The following is a 17,805-nucleotide window of genomic DNA, read 5'->3' as shown; positions in this document are numbered from 1 at the left end:
CTGCTCAATAGTTAACTGTATATTTGTGAAATCTGCTTTCAAGTGCTTTGAGTCTCTGAATCGTTTTTGACTGAGATTCGTTCATCTGCTGCGCATCAGACAGATACAGTACGTTTCATGTGTCCAATTATCACCTCATTTCAGTTTTGAATTTAAATTTAAAGTAAATATTCTGCTGTAAAGGTGTCAGATTGATCTTGTTTCAGCCACCGGACGTCTCAGTATGTCCCTGTCCTTATCGGTCATGTTCCAGAAGAATGCCAGGGTTTTATTTTCTCCAAAATACACATAAATATGTTGTAATCATCTCTCTTTGCTCATGTTGTTTCAGATGTTTTCATGTTCATCATCACAAATGAAACTATTGCAGAAAGGGAGAAGAAGCAAATTCAAGCAGCCACCACGGTTCTCCTGGTTCCTCTTCTCTACCTCATCTCATTTGTGTTTGGTTTCCCCTCTAACCTTCTGGCGCTGTGGGTTCTTCTCTTCCGCACAAAAAAGTTTCCATCCACCATTCTGTTAGTGAACCTCACCTGCTGCGACCTTCTTCTTCTCCTCATGCTTCCCTTTCGCATCATCTACCACTTCCAGGGAAACAACTGGATGTTTGGCGAAGGCTCCTGCCGCTTGCTAATCGCTCTGTTTTACGGGAACATGTACGGCTCGGTGGTTTGCCTGGCACTCATCGCTGTGGACCGTTACGTGGCTGTGGTGCATCCGTTTGGTGCCAGAATGCTACGGAGCGTCAAGACGTCCATGTTGATGAGCGTGATGGTGTGGACCATGGTGCTGATTGCAGCTGTCCCTATGCTCGCTTCACGTCAATCTTACTTCATCAAAGACCTTTCGATCACAACTTGCCATGACGCTCTTCCTGAAGAGGAACAGAAGAAATACATGGTGCCATATTTTGCCACACTCTTCTTCCTCTGCTTTCTCATCCCGCTATTTGTTGTTGTCTTCTGCTACAGCGCTGTACTGCGCACCCTAGTGGCCGCTGGTGCTCGCTACACCCACGCAACCCGAGTCACGGCACTCATGTTGGTGGTTTTCATCGTCTGCTTGCTCCCCAGTAACGTTCTCCTGCTCATGCATTACTCCAAATGGTTATACTCACCTAAGAGCACGAAAGGTCATGATGGTAGCTCTGACAACTCCGACCAACTCTACGTGCCCTACATGATCAGTCTCGCTATCAGCACCTTTAACAGCTGCATCGACCCCTTTATCTTCTACTATGTCTCCGAGGACTTTAGAGGAAAAGTGGGAAAGTTGCTGTGCTGCACAAAAAACAGCTACAAATCTTCTTCTGGAAGTTCCTCAGGGACGACAAGGTCAAAGGTCACGCTGTTGTCGGAAAAAAGTAAAGGACTTTCAGAGAAAGATACCATAAACTTGTAAAGTGGTCAAGGGGAGGAGTCACGATGACAAGAACGTAGACAAAAATTAAACACTCGACTTTAATATGAGTCCGTAGAGCTTTTGTTAGTGAGCTGCCAGGCATTATATCTTGTTTGCACCTGTGCTAGCATGCTATGTAGCTACATATCTAATAACAAAGTGCATTTATAAATAACTAGCATGCTAAGTCTAAAGTTAGTTTACAGTAATCTCAAAACAAAAGGATAAAGACACTGATTTTAACCGTAAAGGCGTAAAACTGGAGTGAAATGGAATCAGAAGATGAGTGTCGGATAACTCGGTGTGTGTGGTGTGTTGTTCTGGATAAACAGTTTGTGCACATGTGATGATTCTGTATGAACAGGAAGATGTGTGTGTATAAATGTTTTAAATCTGTTTAATGAAGAATGTAACAGTCGTCTGTGATTAATGAAGAGACTGATGATGTGTTCATGAAGGATGAAGAGAAGGTTATGATGCGTACAGAGTGTTCGACTGTAAAAGGTAAAGTTATCGTGTTTGACTAAAGGATCGTCTTTAGGATTTTTAATGACCGTGATGTATTCTGGATGCTGATCATCAGGGACGCGTTTGAAGAAGAGCTGCATCGTGGATGCCAAAGGGGTGGAAAGTGACTGCTCTTCTTTCTCTACCTTTAAATCTGAGTGAAAGACTTTTTCACTTCAGAGCATATTTCTCTTCCTCCTTTCCTGCTCATTCCTCCCTTTCTTTTAAACTCCCTCCCATGTTTAACATGCGACAGGATTTCAGCGTGTGTTCGAGAGGCGAGAGGAACACACATGGTTCCTTGGATTTTTATGGGTATTCTGTGGTTCCTCAATGTTTCTGGAGAATTTATCAACCCAGTAATGAGAGGCAGAACCACAGAGTTACTGTAAGCACAGAGAACAAAACAATATATAAATATATAAATGTGTAACTGTACTTGTAGTATATTCCTGTATATGGACACAATATTGGAAAGAAAATAAAAGACTTGGCTTCATTTGACAAACACAAGTTTATGCAAACGACTTTTCCTTATTCACCAGTTTTATCTTCGCCGAATCTGTCTGATCAAAGTCACATGAAAAGTTTGTGCAAATTTATTCATAACATTCTCACAACCTGACAAAAAGATTTGTCATGATTTGTTCTCGTGTTTTATTTCATTAAAGGAATTCTGCACTTGTTCTCGCCTCCACTCTGCACTCATGACACATTCTTAGAACAACAGTGTTCCTCCAGGTTTCCTCCAGGGTTCCTCAAGGGGTTCTTTGTGTATTACAGGTTGATGAAATCCTCCTCAGCATGGATCTATCAGAGAAACACTGATGTAGAACTGTAAGGGTTCTCCCTGAGGAACAACTGAACTACAGACATCACACACATTAATAAAGTCTTATTCTCAACACTCTGCGTGTGTGTGTGTGTGTGTGAGAGAGAGAGAGAGAGAATTGAATGTCTAAATAACTTTCACATTTTGTCAGAAATATCCAGGGAGCACTGCTCTGCTTTTTTTCCCCAAACCGAACACTTCTTCATCCCTTCATGTCATGGTCCTACCTGTGGTTTTCCTCTCTTCAGGTAACTATTCCACTCCTCTCCACTCAGTATTACCTACCATGCCCGCATACTCCTCCTCTTATTAACTTTCAGTAGCTGTCATTGGCTGTTGCCTATCACCTGCTCCTCCTCTGTGGGTATTTAAACTGCAGTCCTCCCAAGCTTCAGTGTCAGATCGTCTTCAAGGCATCGACTCCGTCAACTTTTCAGTCCTGGTAACCTGACCCTGCATTTCTGTCCCTAATCTTGCTACCTGATCTGTGACTCTGTGTTCCAGCCTGTTCCCTAACTCCTGCCTGTTGTGCTGTCCTGTCTGTCTGCTGAGGGACTGCTTGCTGGGAGACTGCCTGAAACCCAAGTGCTGTCAGCTTACAGCCACGCTACTCTGACAACACCTGATCCTGTCTGATCTCAGCTGCTAAGCAGGGTCGAGCCTGGTTAGTACTTGGATGGGAGAACACAGACATCACCACCATGTTCCCACCAGCCATCCCTGCCTCTCTGGCCATTGAACTTCCTACATGCACATCCTCCCAACTCCCTTTCCCCTGCTATCAATAAAACTCAACATTTAACTTGTGCTCTTGGGTCCCTGTCTGTTTATCCTGACAGAACGATCTGACCATCATGGACCCAGCGCCCTCCCTGACCAGCATGGTGATTGAGCCCGAAATGACTGCCCTGCAGCAACTGGAACATACAGAGGGAGACATAAACCGGATGTCTGGCAACATTGCATCTCTGCTCCAGCTTGACCACCAACAATGACAGCAGTTCAACTAGCAGCAGCAGCTAACCTAGGTCCTGCAAGTACTCACCAACCTCATCACTCCATCCACTCATGTTCCTCTGGCTCCTGGTGACCCGGAACCGTCTCGTCTTCTTCCGCTTATCCGGGACCGGGTCGCGGAGGCAGCAGTCTAAGCATGGAAGCCCAAACTTCCCTTTCCCCAGACACCTCGGCCAGCTCCTCGGGAAGAACACCGAGGCGTTCCCAGGCCAGCCGAGAGACATAGTCCCTCCAGCGTGTCCTGGGCGTGACCCGGAACCGAAGATTGGTAATCCGGAATGTTTCAATGGTGACCCAAACCAGGTCCAGCCATTCCTGACCAGCTGCTGTATCCAGTTCTCTCTGCAGCCCAGGACCTTCTTGACAGGGAGCCAAGGTGGGGTACATCATCACTCACCTGACCGGCTGGGCTCGGCTGTGGGGGACAGCAGAATTCAACCGGCAGACCCCGGCCTTTGCCGAGGAGATGTTAAAGGTGTTCGACCTGGGCTTGTCAAGAACAGAGGCATCACGAGCATTGATGAGTATCTGTCAGGGCAACCGGATGGTGGTGGACTACTCCATCGACTTTCGTACCCTGGCGAGGCGCAGTTCGTGGAACATGGTGGTGCTAGTGGACGCCCTCCTCCACAGTTTGGCGGACTACATCAAGGACGAGCTCGTTTCCCATGAGGGACACTCGATGAGGCCATTGCCCTTGCTGTGCGCATCGATCATTGTATCCGTAGACGAGAGAAGGGGCGTCCTAGTCAACCTGCCACCCGCACTAGGGGGGAGTCTTCTGCTGCCCAGTTCCCGCCTGTCATGCATGCCCCAAAGCCGACATAATCAGTCTGAGCCCATGGAGATTGGCCGTGCCTCCCTCTCCCCCGAGGAACGACAGCGCTGCCTAACCTCCATCCGTAAACCCCTGCTTCAGCTCCGCCTTCAGCTTCCCGACACCACTTGTGCCCTGACCGCCCTGGTGGACTCTGGAGCCGAAGCCAACATCATGGATACAGAGTTCGCACGGCAGCTGGGTGTGGGTCGCCACCACCTCACTCCACCCGTTCCTGTACGAGCGCTGGGTGGACATTGTCTCGGCACAGTTACACACATCACAACCCCCGTGACCATGCTGCTGTCAGGAAACCACCAGGAGTCCATCCAGTTCCACTTCCTACACTCACCCGGCCAACCACTCATCCTAGGGTACCCGTGGCTCCGTCTACACAACCCCCAACTTGACTGGGAGACTGGCACCATACGAGAGTGGGGAAGGGGCTGCCATCAGACCTGCTTGAAGGGAGCCGTCCTGCCAGCCAACCAGGAGACCACCAGCTCCACCCCCGACATATCCAAGGTTCCTGTCTGCTATCACCACCTGAGAGAGGTGTTCAACAAGTCTAAGGCCACATCGTTGCCCCCACACCGACCATACGACTGCGCCATCGACCTCCTGCCAGGCACCGCACCCCCTAAGGGCCGTCTCTACTCCCTGTCAGCCCCGGAAAGAAAGGCCATGGAGGACTACATAAACGACTCTCTGGCCGCTGGCCTAATCCGTCCATCGTCCTCTCCTGCCGGAGCTGGATTTTTCTTCGTGGGAAAGAAGGATGGTTCTCTTCACCCATGCATAGATTACCGGGGCTTGAACGACATTATGGTTAAGAACCGCTACCCTTTGCCACTACTCTCCTCCACCTTTGAACTGCTGCAAGGGGCCACAGTGTTCACCAAGCTAGATCTCCGGAACGCTTACCATCTGGTGCGAGTGAGAGAAGGCGACGAGTGGAAGACTGCGTTCAACACCCCAACGGGACATTATGAATATCTGGTCATGCCATTTGGTCTCACCAATGCCCCAGGCGCTGGTAAACGACATCCTTAGAGACATGCTCAATAAGTTCGTTTTCGTTTGCTTGGACGATATTTTGATCTTCTCAAAAACCGTGTCTGAACACACCCACCACGTCCAGTTGGTCCTGCACCGCCTGCTTGAAAATTTGTTGTTTGTGAAAGCAGAGAAGTGCGAGTTCCACGCTCAGTCTGTCTCGTTCCTGGGATATGTGGTGACCGAGGGCAGCATTCAAATGGACCCTGCAAAGGTGTCGGCAGTGACGTTGTGGCCGGTTCCAGAGAGCCGTAAGAAATTGCAGCAGGTCCTGGGGTTCACCAACTTCTATAGGAGGTTCATCTGGAGCTACAGCACCGTGACAGCCCCACTCACCACACTGACCAGCATCAAACAGCCCTTCCAATGGACTGCAGCAGCTGACAAAGCCTTTGAAACCCTCAAGGCCCGTTTCACTTCAGCTCCCATCCTCCGGATGCCTGACGCTAAGCGGCAGTTTGTGGTGGAGGTAGATGCTTCAGATGTGGGAGTCGGGGCAGTGCTTTCCCAGCGAGCAGCAGAGGATGGAAAAATGCACCCCTGTGCCTTCTACTCCCGAAGACTGACCCTAGCAGAAAGCAACTACGACGTCGGCAATCGCGAGCTACTGGCGGTCAAGCTCGCCCTCGAGGAGTGGCGCCACTGGTTGGAGGGGTCCAAGGTTCCGTTTGTGGTCTGGACAGACCACAAAAACCTGGAATATATCCGGACAGCCAGGAGGCTAAACTCCCGCCAGCACTGGTGGTCACTATTCTTCACCCGATTCAACTTTGTCCTTTCCTACCGTCCTGGCTCCCGCAACATCAAGCCCGATGCACTCTCCCGGATGTTTCAGAGGGATGAGGCATCCAAGGAGGAATTAACACCCATCCTCCCAAGCCCCTGTGTCGTTGCTGCCCTGACCTGGGACATCGAGGAGCAGGTTCGAGAGGCCATCAGGGACCAGCCAGGCCCCAGCGCTTGCCCCTCCAACCGTCTCTATGTCCCAGCCGACCTGAGGTCTCAGGTGATTCAATGGGGACATGACTCCCACCTGGCCTGTCACCCCGGGGTCACATGCTCCCTCCATCTGCTGTCTCAGCGATTCTGGTGGCCGTCGATGAGGAAGGACATCCAGGACTTTGTGAGAGCCTGCCCCACTTGCAACCAGCACAAGTCCCCCAGTCAGCCCCCAGCCGGATTACTCCAGCCCCTGCCAGTACCCATGCGTCCCTGGTCTCATGTCTCCCTGGACTTTGTTACTGGTCTTCCTCCATCGGAAGGTAATACGGTCATCCTCACCATTGTGGACCGCTTCAGTAAGATGACCCACTTTGTGCCTCTCCCAAAACTGCCAACTGCGAAGGAGACTGCCCGGGTCATCTTAGAACACATCTTTCGGGTCCACGGCCTGCCCAGGGATATCGTTTCTGACCGGGGACCGCAGTTCTCTGCCAGTTTCTGGAGGGAATTCTGCCACCTCCTCGGGGCCACTGCCAGTATGTCGTCTGGGTTTCACCCACAGTCAAATGGCCAAACGGAGCGCATGAATCAGGAACTGGAGAAGGCACTTAGGTGTGTGGCTTCATGCAACCCCCACACCTGGGCTCAACATCTGCTCTGGGTGGAATATGCCCACAACTCCCTCACCAGCTCTGCCACCAGACTCTCCCCCTTCCAGTGTGTGTATGGCTATCAACCACCTCTGTTTGCCAGCCAGGAGGGAGAAGCCACCTGCCCGTCTGCTCTCGCCCACCGCTGCCGCCGCACGTGGGCCCAGGCCCGCACCGCACTCCTGAAGTCCAGTACCAGCTATGCTATTGGGGCTAACCGGTGGAGGACCCCTGTACCCATTTACCATGTCGGCCAGAAGGTATGGTTGTCTGCTCGAGACCTACCACTATGGGTGGAGTCACGCAAATTGGCGCCTCGCTACATCAGACCCTTTCCCGTACAGAAGGTCATCAGTCCCATGGCAGTTCGGCTGTTGCTGCCCAAGACCATGAGGATACATCCCACCTTCCACATCTCCAAACTCAAACCGGTGCACGAGAGCCCCTGGTCCCGGCAAAACTGCCACCTCCTTCTCTACACTTCATTGGTGGTGGACCAGTCTACACGGTCCGGCGACTGCTCCGCTCTCGACGAAGGGGTAGGGGCATCCAATACTTGGTAGACTGGGAGGGTTATGGTCCTGAGGAGAGGGCATGGGTCCCCACTGGAAGGATTTTGGATCCGGCCCTCATCGCCGACTTCCATCGCCTACACCCTGACCAGCCCTCCATCCGACGGGGTCGACGTAGGGGTTCTCACCATACGGAGCCACTTCCGGACCCTGCCGCCACCCCTGCTCCAGCGTCCGAGTCTTCCGACAGAGAAGATGGTGTGGAAGCTATGGACACTGACCGGTCAGAGGAATTCTGACCCTCCACCAGTATTCCCCCTCCTCCCGCCTGTCTTGGTGGGTCTGCGCCTAGGGACTTCTGGAGCCGTCCCTTGGGGGGGGGGGGGGGTTCTGTCATGGTCCTAACTGTGGTTTTCCTCTCTTCAGGTAACTATTCCACTCCTCTCCACTCAGTATTACCTGCCACGCCCGCATACTCCTCCTCTTATTAACTTTCAGTAGCTGTCATTGGCTGTTGCCTATCACCTGCTCCTCCTCTGTGGGTATTTAAACTGCAGTCCTCCCAAGCTTCAGTGTCAGATCGTCTTCAAGGCATCGACTCCGTCAACTTTTCAGTCCTGGTAACCTGACCCTGCATTTCTGTCCCTAATCTTGCTACCTGATCTGTGACTCTGTGTTCCAGCCTGTTCCCTAACTCCTGCCTGTTGTGCTGTCCTGTCTGTCTGCTGAGGGACTGCTTGCTGGGAGACTGCCTGAAACCCAAGTGCTGTCAGCTTACAGCCACGCTACTCTGACAATGCCTGATCCCAGAAGCTAAACAGGTTTGAGCCTGGTTAGTACTTGGATGGGAGACCGCAGACATCACCACCATGCTCCCACCAGCCATCCCTGCCTCTCTGGCTACTGAACTTCCAACATGCACATCCTCCCAACTCCCTTTCCCCTGCTATCAATAAAACTCAACATTTAACTTGCGCTCTTGGGTCCTCGTCTGTTTATCCTGACTCTTCCTCACTGTTCTTTTCATCTTCCCCTTCATTCTTTTCCTGTCTTTCTATCCTCCTCATGCTCTTTCTATTTTACCTTTTATTTCTTCCCCACTTCACTTTCACTTTGATCAGGCTCATCTTCCTCTTGTCCTTCCTCCTCTTCTATCTTCTTTCCTTCTCCCAGTCTTCATCTTTATTTTCATTTTCTCTGCTGTTAATTGACTTCAAGATGAAATTTGTCTTTAATTTTACACAAAATGTTACAGAAACTCAGCTCTGTGTGTGTGAGATGAGGATGAGGAGCTGATGTCATGCTGGGAGGAGAGACAACAGGCGCACACACACACGCACACACACACACAGACACACCCGCACACACACACACACCCCAAACTCAGATCAGCAGCTGTAGGAGTCGTTTGAACTCAACACCCTCAACATTAAACACAGCAGAAGGGAAAAGAGTCGCCACGTAAAGGAAGTGAAGAAGAAGGAGAAGCTTTTTCTTTTTCCTGATTTGGAAAATTCTGAAGTTTTTATTTCTACAATAATAACAATAAAAGAGAGAGAGAGAGAGAGAGAGAGAGAGACTCATCTATCCAGCAAAATGTCAGTTGTTATGTCTAATAGCTGTGTTGTGTTTTTTGTCCTCGTCTCCATCCTGTCTCTCACTCACGTCTCATCTACAGACACTGAGATCTCAAACTGCTCCACTGTTTCAAAACGTAAGTTTATTACTTTCACTTCCTTCTGGAAATTTATCATTAATGTGTAATAAAACACTCAGTAATATTGAAATAGAGTCTGAGTTTATCTGAGCTTTAGTTTATCTATAAAAAAATAAAATAAAATAAAAACCTGGGATGTATTACCAAATGAAGTGTAAGTGTGTGTGTGTGTGTGTGTGTGAGGAGGAGCTGATGTCATGCTGGGAGGAGAGACAACAGGCACATACACACACACACACACACACACACACGCACCCACACACCTCAAACTCAGATCAGCAGCTGTAGGAGTCGTTTGAACTCAACACCCTCAACATTAAACACAGCAGAAGGGAAAAGAGTCGCCATAACAACAATAAAAGAGAGAGAGCGAGAGAGTGGGGCGGCACGGTGGTGTAGTGGTTAGCGCTGTCGCCTCACAGCAAGAAGGTCCTGGGTTCGAGCCCCGTGGCCGGCGAGGGCCTTTCTGTGTGGAGTTTGCATGTTCTCCCCGTGTCCGCGTGGGTTTCCTCCGGGTGCTCCGGTTTCCCCCACAGTCCAAAGACATGCAGGTTAGGTTAACTGGTGACTCTAAATTGAGCGTAGGTGTGAATGCGAGTGTGAATGGTTGTCTGTGTCTATGTGTCAGCCCTGTGATGACCTGGCGACTTGTCCAGGGTGAACCCCGCCTTTCACCCGTAGTCAGCTGGGATAGGCTCCAGCTCGCCTGCGACCCTGTAGAACAGGATAAAGCAGCTACAGATAATGAGATGAGATGAGAACAGGGTACCCCCAGGATTGTTAAACCAAAATTTAAGACTTTTTAAGACTTTTTTAATGCCATTTCAAGTGAAATTTAATACCTTTGTCGCACTCATTAGGGAAGAATAAATCATATTGAGCACCAGATTAAACCTCAAATAATTACTATTTACGAGTGTTTGAAATAACAAAATTACATTTATTAAAATAATCAATCAATCAGAATTCATTCTACTCACACCCCCTGGACACCATGCAGAGGAGAGCACCCCCATGTAAGTCCAGACAATCACCCCTCATACACACACACACACACACACACACACACACACACACACACACACACCAGAGAAGCATTCAAAAGACAAAAAGAAGATGGAAGGTAAGAGCATCAACCGAACATCTTTAACTTGCCCAAAGGTAACGAGAGTAAGCCAATCCACTCAGAGAACAAACAGGGTGGGGAAAACATAGCCTACATCTCACAGCATGGCCTACATCATTCCACTCAAACTCTCTCTCTCTCTCTCTCTCTCTCTCTCTCACACACACACACACACACACACACACCAGAGAAGCATTCAAAAGACAAAAAGAAGATGGAAGGTAAGAGCATCAACCAAACATCTTTAACTTGCCCAAAGGTGTCGAGAGTAAGCCAATCCACTCAGAGCACAAACAGGGTGGGGAAAACATAGCCGACATAGACATCACAGTATGGCCTACATCCTTTGGAGATCTGCTCCTTTGGATGCAATCAGTTCATCCAGTTTCTTTAGTTCAGCCAACTTTTCTTTATGACTCCGCCTGAATGCATTTGACTTTGCAACAAGTTCTGCCATCTTGCTGCCTTGCTTGGACTCCGCTTGCTCACACAACTTGTCTGCATCCCGGGCCAGATTTTCTGCAACTTCCTGAATGGACAACCTGGTCTTCTTAAGTTTCTCCAGATGCTCCTCTGCAGCTTTCCTTTTCAAGCCCTGTGCCTCTGATTCCTTTTTTTGCCTTTCTGTCTCGAGGTGGATCCGATATCTGCTCCTTGCTGATGATACTGAGGCTAGCAGCTCCTGTGTGAGAGGCACCTTGGTCACCCCTCCATGCAGTGACACATAATCACACACAATCCTGTGTGCTACAAGGGTGTCTTCTTGAATGTTGCAAATCTCCACTTCCTTGTTTACAGAAAAACCCCTCTCCACAGTTGCCTGTCCATGAGAGAGGAGCAAAAGCTTCTGGATGAAAGTCCAATGCTCTGGGTAAGGACCACTAACATGGCGGTGAAGGAAAACATCCAGCCTCTTTTCCAGAGGCTTGAAGACTAAGAATTCTGGCTCATTCCTCACCTCCAGTGACAATAATTGAGAAAACTGTTGGGTGATCAGATCGCCTAAAAGGGATGAAATGAAAAAGGCAAACATAAAATTAGAACACAATTGTTTACATACACATCAACAATATGCGACTATTTTGCAACGTATTATTGTTGCCCAAATTATTCAACTGGAGGCAAATTCTTACTACATTTTTAACAGCCCATAAAGAGCCTTTCCATTCAAAATGAATTGGATGGTATTCTTAGATGAAGGACATAACTAATAATATTTTGGTTTGTATGGCTACTTGAGAGACTGCCAAAATCACAAAGTTACAAGATCCAACTTGCTATCATAGTGTAGTGAGTGGCAGTGACATGCCCCTTTTTGGGCCTCTGGCTCATGTACTTCATGTAAGAACATTACCAATAGCAACTCCTCCATCCAATTTTTTGTCTTGAAGAAACTGCCTCACTAGCCCTTTCATTTGGGTCCGACACACTTCTGGACAAGAGTACATCCGAGCTGGATTCAGGCAACTCATCTGTCGCACGGTTGTGTATTTTAGAGGACTCTTGTCTTGAATCTTCTTCACAATTCTGGAAAGACCTTCCACACATTCCTTTTTGAACTGAAGGACAGAGAGCAATCCAGTGGTCCTACTCTGCTTCTCAAGTTCCTATGAATACATAGGGACTAACTGTAGTAAACTGAAATAATTCTCCCTCTTCTTCCCAGCTCCCTAACTGTGAGAACACTTAAGCACACAACATAAAAATACAATCTTGTTGCATGATTTTTTTTTAAACCGTAGATCTTATTGGCAAACCCTGAAAAATGTCACCACGACCATTTTCATGACATTCTAACGCAACTGCCCATTTTCAGCAGCATTCTAAGATTTAAAGGTAGACTATGCATCTCCAGAGCTCCCCCTACAGGTGCAGATTTATTTAAAATATAGCAACAAGATTGTACAAGATTGTACATTCCCACCAATTCATGTGGATTACTCTTCAGACCAAAGCATACAAACCAGCAATAATCATTTTGTGGAGTTACGTTGACTAAAAAGGTAATAAACGTGATTTCAGCTTCTTTTCCGTTTTGCTTTCATTTTCCTCTATGTGCGCGCCCCGACTCATTGGACATTGCATAGCGTGGTAAAGCCGCTAGGAAGGGGTTGAGAGCAGCGAAATAGCCTTCATTCGCCCCGGAATGAACTATCTAATCATCAAAGTGACTATGACGCTGATATATTAACCTAAAAACGTTGCACAAAAAGTAGGCACAGTTGCATATCTTGCCCATGTCAGGAATGTCAGCAATGCCCGCTATGAACAACGTACATAATAGAATAAGAAATACACCTTGATGGCATTCTCGGCACCAATGCCAATATCAACAGCTTTTGCTGGCACCCGGGAAGACTTATCAGTAACATCTATTCAGACCAAATGCAGAGGGGTGGCATCATGGAGCAGTTCCAATTTGATGAATTGCCTTAGAAGACTCTGTAAAACGATATAACAAAAAGCAAAGAGTTATTATTGAGCTAAAACATAGCTTTAGAGTTTTACAATAAGTCATCTTGATTAACAGTGTTATGCAATTAATATAAATGTAATGGATAAATAAATCTAAACCAACCAATTTCATCTGTAAGGTCCAATGATTGTGAAAACCAGACCTATATCAAGATTTGCTGCCATTCATGTGTGTCTAGTTTCCTAACTGAACTGTGACAGCGAAGAGAAAACCTCACCTTCAGCAATTCTGCCAGGTCATCTCCAACAAAAGGCAGCACAGGCTCATCTGTCTGGAATTTAGTGAGAAAAGGCGAAACACTCTGCGACACTGCCATAAAAAAATGCATCTTCGCCATGATGAAGTGGTCCTTGGCTGCTGCCTCAATTGTGTCGAATGACGAGGTTCCAGGATTGGGGAGTTTTTTAGTAGAAACAGCATCCACATATTTCAGAATGTTAGGCCAGATGAGAAGTGCTCTTTCCACCACAGGAAGGTTTTCCACCCAGCGATGGCCACAAAATGGCAAGGCAAAGGTGTTTGACTGGGTTAGTTTGCAGAAATCTTCTCTCCTTGCAGGCACATTCAGGAATATTGTGTGTAGAGCTCTTAGAACCTTTTCCACTTGCCAGTCGTTGAATCCACATTTAACCGCATTGTGCACAGTATGGAGGCCACAACTGCCAACTACGATTAACTGTGCACCACCAAAATCCTCTGCATGTTCCTGCTGCAGCATCTCAAAAAACAGCCAATTCACATTAGGTCCGTCCATAGACACAGACACCATCTTCCTCAAGTCAAGGTCACTCACACACTCCTACAAGAAATGAAATAACTGATATTAATATTGGTTATACAGTATGCAGCTAAACCAAAGATACTGAATAACCCACCATCTCTGGCTAAACTTAAAAAAAAAAGCCACTAGATGGCGATAGCTTACCACTACCACACACATACAAAAAAGCTACATCAACATTTCACTTGAAATCACATTAAAAGAGGCAAACAAAGCACATGCCAATCCATCTGTTTGTTATAATAAGATCATTTTATCACGGAGAGAAAATCCATATTCTTATTCCATCAAGAAAACCAGTTAAACGTATCGGGAGAATATCAGCCGCGATGGAATTGTACATCCCATTGCACAGCTAGGCTAGTGTACTTGGCTAGCTAGCTAGCTAGCTCCGGCTAGCTCCCTATTCAAATGCAGGGAGACATAGCTAGCTAATGCAAAATTAGATACATTCATTGAAAGGCAAACCTTAAACCTTAGATAGACACAACATTACGACATCTATGATTGATTAAATCTCAAAGTAACTACTTAAACTTAAATCAAACACGTTTTAATTAGAGAAATACTTACTTTGAAATGTTTAAGTAGGTCCACTGCCTTGGCATGTCCCATAAATTGGGACCCGTAATATCTTGACGTGACTTGGTCGCCGTTCCAGTATCTCAGGTGCAGGTCTAATTGTTTTGATTTAGTTGTTTTGTTCAGAATTTCGTCGAACATAACGACAAACGCATCTGAACGGTTCACTTGTTTGGTCATTTCTTCTGTAATGAACAGCACTAGACCAAATTTCGTGATGTATGCCATTTTGTTGCTGCCACACGCAAAAGTGGAGGCTATTGAGGAATCTGGAAACATCAGTCGGAACAGGTCACTGATGGACTCATTTGACGTATAGGAGTGGTGGTCACTGATGGTCTTCAGAATCCATAATACCTCTGCCTGTAGTGTCTTCGGGCCAGCAACAAATGGAAGCATCCCCAATGCAGAAGTTGAGGTCTCATTTTCGGCTGTGCTGCTAACGTTACTGGGTGTTGTTGGCACACAGTACTGTGCTATAGCTGCCTGCTTCTGAATTGTGGATGCAAACGAAATATGTTTACCACTTTTCATGTGAGAATCCAGAGCTGTAAGCCCCATTGTCCCTAGTTGAAAGGTTTTTTTACACAAAGTGCATAATGCCTCACGGTCATTATTTGGAACCCCCTTAACCCAGGCGTATTTAGGGTCGAGCGGCCACTTCAGGTTGAATCTGCACTTCCCCATGCTCTCTCCCCCTCACCCTCTCTGCTCTATGCGCCTGCTGCTCTCGTTTCGTGTGAACCCTTTACGGCGCGACGTGAATTTCCCGCTGTTTGCGTGTGAACGCCAGGGCAGCGCAAAACATTTTAGATTTTGCTTCATTTTCATCACAGAGAATTTAATCTAGGTTACGCAACGATGTTAGACTTTCTTTGGAAAATTAAGACCTCCGTGGAAAAAATTAAGACTTTCAAGATGAAATTTAATACTTTTAAGGCCTTAATTCTGGAAAATGAAATTCAATACTTTTTTAATACTTAAGACTCCGCGGGTACCCTGGAGAAAGAGAGAGAGAGAGACTCATCTGTCCAGCAAAATGTCAGTTGCTGTGTCTAATAGCTGTGTTGTGTTTTTTGTCCTCGTCTCCATCCTGTCTCTCACTCACGTCTCATCTACAGACACTGGGATCCACAACAACTCCACTATTCCACCAAGTAAGTTTATTACTTTCACTTCCTTCTGGAAATTTATCATTAATGTGTAATAAAACACTCAGTAATATTGAAATAGAGTCTGAGTTTATCTGAACTTTAGTTTATCTATAAAAAAAAAATAAAAATAAAAACCTGGGATGTATTACCAAATGAAGTGTGTGTGTTTAATAATAAAAATAAAATCTAAATCATATGAATAAAAGAGAAAGGAACTAAAGAACAGTTAAATGAGCATGAAGATAAGAGAAACATTTTATAATATTCATTTGATAATTTTGAAATTATGATTTATAATACTGATAAATGGATTTGTACTGCTTTATATTTTTATTAGTCGACCTGTAATTTAAAAACAAACAAAATATTCATATTCTCTGTAGATTAACAAAAAAAAGATGCTGTCCGAGCCCATTGTCTGTGCAGATAACGACCTCAGACAGTATCAATCTTTATTTTCTATTTATTTATTTAATTAATTAATCAAATTTCCATTTTTGGTATCTGTGAGCTCATGCATGTGCTAAAGGGCAGATCTTCACCACTGGAGCTACAGCGCTCATGTTGCTGAAGCAGTGGAAGATTCGAGCCTCCAGTTCTGTGAAATCCTTCAGTGATTAAACTGTACCTGTAGTGAATTTTAATTACTAGCTATTTCAAAAGATCACGTATGATACCAGTGGTTCTGTCATGTAACGTTCGTCATAAGCTCTTGTCAAGTACACGTGAGTTTTAAGTCACTGCTCCATCAGTCAGGCATGGTCAGAGACATGTCTCCTCCTTCATGGGCTGTTCCAGCACCGGTCATGACGCACATGTAACCCTTGTTACGATGTAATAACAGAGCACAGGTAAATAATAGTCAATATTAATAGATGGACCAGTAATAGAAGACTATAAGCTTGTGAGAGCCTTTGTCGTTGAGTAGTCGAAAGACACAAGCAACAATGGTTTGAGTTTTTTGTGTGACCACTTGTTATTAATAATCAATAACACAATAAAAATAAAAACACAGAGTTTGTTGCAAGGAATTCAATGAAAAATAACAAATAATAAAGCCGGCAAAATAAAACCCTCTGTCCCAAAGTTAGCGTTGGGGCCCTTTTTCTTCAGATCCGTGTCAAATGTATCAGTGTATGTGTATTCTGTCCTACCACACAGTCCGTGAGGAAGGGGGAATGAAGGAATCCTTCACCAATCTCAGTTCAATATCGGTGGTTTCAATGTGGCTCGCCACCCAGCTCACACTGGGAATCTATGGATCATGGACTCTAGAAACAATCTCCCTGGATCTCTGGAAACCTCACACGAACCCAGCTGGAAACTCCCCGATAGACGGTGGACCTTGGCTGGGACCTCATCAAATGAAGTCACAGAAAAAAAACCCTGACCTACAGAGAGGTCAAAGCAGATCCAAATAACATGTTGATTACACTGTAAACCCGGATAAGTTGAGTACACTTAAACGACTTTAGTAAAGCGATTGCCTTAAGTGGTTTAAGTTATGAAGAGTAGAGAAAATTAATTTGTCAAGTACAATCAACTTGAACGACTTAATTAATGAACTAAACAAAAACTGTGCAGTCTACTTAAGACTAGAATGCTCAGAACTTAATACGATAAGTCTAATTCACCTAACTGCTTTAATATTTAAAATCTTAATATCTTCTTCACTGTAAGCCCGGATAAGTTGAGTTTACTTAAAAAATTTGAGGAAACCAGTTGCCTTAAAAAAAATTAAGTAATGTATAATCAAAACTTGAGTGAATTAAACTTAAATGCTTGATGGGAATGGAATTGCTATTTTAAGTACAACACACTAAATACCAAGTTGATTTAACTTAAAATCTTTTGCTAAACCAATTGCTTTGTATAATCATTAAATGTAACATATTAAGTTCATTACACTAAATGCCAAGTTGGTTTAATGCAATATAAATAGCAATATTAACTTTAATGAACAAAAAAAAAAGAAAACAAATGTACATTCTTTTTCTCTTTTATTGTAGATAGCACATTTACAAAAAAAAGGAGCAGAAAAAAACAATCAAATCCTGGATTCACAAGACTGACAGCATGGTGTTCATCTTTCTTAATGGCAGGACTGAGAAAATATGCATATACTATATAAGATTTTCACTGAAAGAAATATTTACTTTCAGAGAGAGAGAGAGGGAGAGAGAGAGAGACAGGAGGGCAGAGAGAGAGAGGATGGAAAAGGTGAGCAATAGTGAT

At 45.8% G+C, this 17,805-nt stretch overlaps 3 protein-coding genes across 3 annotated transcripts in view; 2 read left to right on the top strand and 1 right to left on the bottom strand.

Moving 5' to 3' along the window:
* The window catches only part of LOC132890381 (proteinase-activated receptor 4-like), a 41,327-nt gene extending 38,680 nt beyond the window's left edge, over nt 1-2,647 (top strand). The window contains exon 4 of the mRNA XM_060927197.1: nt 332-2,647. Within this exon, the coding sequence (XP_060783180.1) occupies nt 332-1,401 (1,070 nt within the window). The 3' untranslated portion in view covers nt 1,402-2,647. The remainder of the gene's footprint in view (nt 1-331) is intronic.
* Nucleotides 2,648-11,115: 8,468 nt separating this feature from the next.
* Nucleotides 11,116-13,919, bottom strand: LOC132889974 (uncharacterized). Its single transcript, XM_060926773.1, has 3 exons — nt 13,271-13,919; nt 12,876-13,019; nt 11,116-11,579 (listed from the first exon to the last, which is right to left on the bottom strand). Exons 1-2 carry the CDS (start codon nt 13,820-13,822, stop codon nt 12,954-12,956), a joined length of 618 nt encoding a protein of 205 aa, XP_060782756.1. The 5' UTR covers nt 13,823-13,919; the 3' UTR covers nt 11,116-11,579; nt 12,876-12,953.
* A 1,540-nt stretch (nt 13,920-15,459) lies between these two features.
* The window catches only part of LOC132890380 (proteinase-activated receptor 4-like), a 42,541-nt gene continuing 40,195 nt past the window's right edge, over nt 15,460-17,805 (top strand). Inside the window, exon 1 of the mRNA XM_060927196.1 lies at nt 15,460-15,573. The gene's annotated coding sequence lies outside the window, so the exon portion shown is untranslated. The remainder of the gene's footprint in view (nt 15,574-17,805) is intronic.

Source organism: Neoarius graeffei, chromosome 8 (genome assembly GCF_027579695.1).
Source record: "Neoarius graeffei isolate fNeoGra1 chromosome 8, fNeoGra1.pri, whole genome shotgun sequence".
NCBI classification, from domain to species: domain Eukaryota; kingdom Metazoa; phylum Chordata; class Actinopteri; order Siluriformes; family Ariidae; genus Neoarius; species Neoarius graeffei.
This window is presented reverse-complemented; position numbering and strand designations above follow the sequence as displayed.

Excerpts from the sequence above, each read along its gene's own strand:
- LOC132889974 (XM_060926773.1), bottom strand. The coding sequence starts at position 13,822 with ATGGTGTCTGTGTCTATGGACGGACCTAATGTGAATTGGCTGTTTTTT. Across the intron at positions 13,020-13,270 it reads ACCTGGCAGAATTGCTGAAG|AGTCTTCTAAGGCAATTCAT; the intron begins GTGAGGTTTTCT and ends ATCGTTTTACAG.